A 4,774-nucleotide genomic window follows, 5' to 3' on the forward strand; every position below is an offset into this window, starting at 1 on the left:
TCTTTTTCGCAATCCGTAATATTAAGATCGACATTATTTAGTTTATATGTGGCATGGTTATTGTCCTGTCCAACATTTAGAACTCTGCATTTGTCTATATTAAACTGCATCTGCCACTTCTCCGACAACTGCATCAGTCTATTCAAATCTTCCTGGAGTGCTCTAATGTCCTCGTCAGAATGAATTCGACGGCCAATTTTGGTGTCATCGGCAAACTTGCGTATGTCGCTCTTTATGCCCTCATCTATGTCGTTTATGTAGATTGTGAATAGCAGGGGGCCCAACACTGACCCCTGTGGAACACCACTCGTGACGCTTCCCCACTCTGATTTCTCCCCATTTATGCAAACTCTCTGCTGCCTATTTGTCAACCATACCTCTATCCAGGAAAAAAATTCTCCTATTCCGTGTGCCTTAATTTTCCTCAATAATCTCTGATGTGGGACCCTGTCAAAAGCCTTACTGAAGTCCATATACACAATATCATATTCATTACCATGATCTACCTCCTCAAATACCTTAGTGAACAAAGTTAATAAATTCGTAAGGCAGGAACGCCCCTTTGTAAGACCATGCTGAGATTCGTTGAGTTGGGGTAACGAGGTTCAATTCTGGGGAGGTTGAGGTAACGAGGTTCAATCCTGGGGAAGTTGAGGTAACGAGGTTCAATCCTGGGGAAGTTGAGGTAACGAGGTTCAATCCTGGGGAAGTTGGGGTAACGAGGTTCAGTCCTGGAGAAGTTGAGGTAACGAGGTTCAATTCTGGGGAAGTTGAGGTAATGAGGTTCAATCCTGGGGAAGTTGAGGTAACGAGATTCAATCCTGGGGAAGTTGAGGTAACGAGGTTCAGTCCTGGGGAAGTTGAGGTAACGAGGTTCAATCCTGGGAAAGTTGAGGTAACGAGGTTCAATCCTGGGGAAGTTGAGGTAACGAGGTTCAGTCCTGGAGAAGTTGAGGTAACGAGGTTCAATCCTGGGGAAGTTGAGGTAACGAGGTTCAATCCTGGGGAAGTTAAGGTAACGAGGTTGTCCTGGGGAAGTTGAGGTAACGAGGTTCAGTCCTGGGTAAGTTGAGGTAACGAGGTTCAATCTTGGAGAAGTTGAGGTAACGAGGTGTAATCCTGGAGTTGAGGTAACGAGATTCAATCCTGGGTAAGTTGAGGTAACGAGGTTCAATCCTGGGGAAGTTGAGGTAACGAGGTTCAATCCTGGGGAAGTTGAGTTAACGAGGTTCAATCCTGAGGGGGCGAAACGTCTCCTAATTAAACATCCTCAGTGCTGAACACGCTCCTTTTTCCCCACACATCTTGCTGCTGTTGGCATTCTCATTATCTGAACCTATCCAGGGAAGGGGGAGAATGGCTCCAGTTCCTCATATCAAGAGCCCTACACCATAAGAACATAAGAAACCAGCATCATGATACCCCATTGATACATATGTACAGTACCATTTTAATGTTCACATATGTACAGTGTATGGATATGAAGGAGAGAGATGGGGCTGGACAGCCACGCAAGTGAAAAAACAAACTGATCGGGAGTTAGACCTACTGCAATGTTCATTTCTCTTGAGACTACATTTCGCTCTGGATGGAGCTTTATCAGGTTTCACTGTGTAGAGCTTTATCAGGTTTCACTGCGTAGAGCTTTATCAGGTTTCACTGCGTAGAACTTCATCAGGTTTCACTAAAGTCAAAACTTGCTCTGTTCATCATTCTTATAAAACTCAACGTAAAGACGACTCAGTGGACACATTGGTTGCTCAACTACAGTTATACATCTAAACCTGTTTAGTGTGGGTTCCAGCGCTCTGAAGTGTACCAATATGTTAAGACTTCCTGGTTTAGCAATGTGTGTTGATGTATGTTGATGAAGGAAGCCCGGGAGTCCATCATCAACGATGATATTAAATGTTAAGGGGAACTCTCACAGCTGTACGTCCAATTACAGATATGCAAATTCATCAGGGCAACTAGAAATATCATTGTTTAAAAAACGCCAGTCAAGTTCGAATTTAATGAATATTCTGCGGCATTGAAGTGCCACGTTGTCTCTGACGAGGATAACGTTGGAGTTTCCTTCACAAACAGGCTCAAAGTCAGGCCATTCCAGCTTTCTAGTGAAACTCAACTTCATGTGTCGATAGTTGAATCACACGGAGGGATCTGGAGGCTGTATTTGCGCTGAAACTCTATGTTAGATTGTCTGGAGGAATACTTTCAGCAGAGTGAGGTAGTTTTTTGTCAGTTTGGGCGTATCCTGGGGTGCTTAGGCGTCAGTATCACTCTTTGTTAGAACCCTGGCTTGGCGTCCATGTTTGAGCGAGAAGCCGTTCTTTGTTTAGAAAATGGCTACCAGGACGGGTCACGTGACGGGAAACGGCAGCCCGCGCGCGCTGATTGGCTCGTTGATGCAGTGACGTCACTCGGTGAAAGCCAACAACAACAAGCTCACTCGGTCCAGAGCTTCAGTCAGGAGAGAGACACGAAAGGAGGAGGATGTGCCGAGTAGCGTGACCCGCACTCCTTAGTATCCCCCGTCCAAGGACAGATACAGACTGTGATGTTACTAGGTATATCATCCTATTAGTCAGTGTAACGACGGCCAATACCAAAGAATATAAGAGCCATCCTCCTTTACCCAGGCTGTGTCGACAAGTGCCAGATATACTAGTCCCCCGTCTGTTGGTCAGCTGAAGCATCACGACCAAGACTTATTACTCAAGTGTTTTATGACGGTTCGCCCATATTTGCCGTCAACCTGTTGATCTCTCAAGTGTCTCAACGAATATGAGATTAGAGATAAAATCGGCGGCCAATTTCTTAGTCGATTTGGCGCGCCTTAATAACAGCGGTTTGACAGAGAAGCAGTTGGAGAAATTTCGTGAAAATGTTTGTGATATTCTTCTCCGACACTACACCAACCACTGGTTCCCCGACAAACCGGTTAAGGGTTCTGGCTACCGCTGCATCAGAATCAACGGTAACCTGGATCCACTGATCGCCAGAGCGGGATTCATGATGGGCCTGGCTGTCTCTTTCCTCAGATCTCTCTTTCCTTCTGAGCTCACCATGTGGGTCGATCCAATGGAGGTGGCCTACCGGATCGGCGAGAACGGGTCTATCTGTGTCCTGTACGAAGAAGTACCCAACAAGTGCTCTTCCCCACCTCCCACCGAGACCAAGTCCCCGGCGAAGGCACTGCCCCAGCCTGCGACTACACCTCCACCTGCCCTGCCTGCATATCATCTCCAACAAGTCACGCATCCCCACCATCACCACCACCATCATCACCATCACTTCTCGCCGTCCAAGTCCGTCGTGGTGTCCAGCCCCCTCCACCATTCCCCGCCCTTGTCTCCTGTGACGACCCAACAGCAACATCAGCAGCAGCAACATGCAGCAGCGACAGCCATGCACTTAAGCATGTTCATCATTGGAAAGGATGGTGCTAACCTGGTCAAGTGCAAGGAATCTCTTCGGGGAGGGCTGGACGCGCGGTCTCTACAGATGGACCGGCTCTTCGTGTCAAGTTGAGCCCCACTCCGTGACAACTCTTGTGATCTCAACCACGCCAACAGTTGAAAGTACAATCAGGGACCAACAAGTGATCAGAATACCACCCGCCTCCATGAAGGTTCGGTTGTTTGACCAGCGTCTGAACGACCGACGTCGCCCTCAATCACAACGGGAAAAATTCTAAGATTATTTGTAAACATTAATATTTATGTATATAATGAGCTATATTATATAATATAATATACCTATTAAGTGTTGTGGGTGTTTGGTCGTGTAGACGCGAGTGGGACAACGTTATCCATCATGGGATGAAGATCACTGCTGCTCTGATGCTGGCCATTGCATGCCTCCTCGTACTTACCTAACCCTTAAGCACATAGCTGTGGTTCTACTAGCCCGGGCACGAACCACCCTTTGGGACCAGGAATCGCATCGGTTCCGTCTATTCCAAGTCCCCTGGTGTGGTTCAGGGCTTGTGTACCTTTTGCGACCATGGCGAGCTGGGGGGTTAAAGCAGCCTGTCTTTCTCTAACAAGTGGACGAGTGGAGGGCAGCGGATGGCTCTAGCAGCCGTTCGTCTAGGCTGCCGTGGTAGTTAAGTTGTGATATAACAACCGCGGCTGCCTGGCTCTGGCACAGCCAAGATATCCCAGTTCACCCTATGACTGAAAAATGTAACTTTTTCAGATGGTACAAAGTCAAAGTTTTTAAAGTGTCTGTGATTTAATTCGGTCGCAGTATTTTATTTTCATTTTATGAAAAATGTTCTAGCTCAGTTCGTCAATGTTTAGCTTTAGCGACATTTTTTTTGCTTTAAGCAATTCATGGGTAGTGATACAATTGTGTACATTTTTCCTTGTTGGTGCATGCTTATCTTGTAATATATGCCTGTAAAAAAAAAGCTATTTTGTTCCACAAAACGTCTAATTTTACTAGAAAATCGTTTTGTACAGTATAAATAAAATGTCCAATGCATTCAACTCCTTGGTTTTTCTTCACTACTCTTGGTTGAGGTCCCAGTGGTGAAGTTAAGCTTGATCATAAGCTCCAACAGGCTGTGTTAACTTGATTATATATAATAATACACATATATAAACAAGAGCTCCCAGTAATGTAACGTTTGTCTCAAAAAATGGATGAGACCTATTTTTACATATGACGAATCCTCCAAGTTTTTTCTTAAAAAAGCTAGTGAAGTGATTAGATAATTTATTTCCCGAAGTGATTGTGAAGTTTTCGTGCTGTTAGGGCGACTTAG

At 45.6% G+C, this 4,774-nt stretch overlaps 1 protein-coding gene across 1 annotated transcript; it reads left to right on the forward strand.

Moving 5' to 3' along the window:
- Nucleotides 1-2,448: 2,448 nt before the first annotated feature.
- Nucleotides 2,449-4,496, forward strand: LOC128701152 (protein BTG1). Its single transcript, XM_053794752.2, has one exon. It carries the CDS (start codon nt 2,788-2,790, stop codon nt 3,532-3,534), a length of 747 nt encoding a protein of 248 aa, XP_053650727.1. The 5' UTR covers nt 2,449-2,787; the 3' UTR covers nt 3,535-4,496.
- The last annotated feature ends 278 nt before the right edge of the window (nt 4,497-4,774 follow it).

This window comes from Cherax quadricarinatus, chromosome 73, assembly GCF_038502225.1.
Source record: "Cherax quadricarinatus isolate ZL_2023a chromosome 73, ASM3850222v1, whole genome shotgun sequence".
Classification (NCBI taxonomy): Eukaryota; Metazoa; Arthropoda; class Malacostraca; order Decapoda; family Parastacidae; genus Cherax; species Cherax quadricarinatus.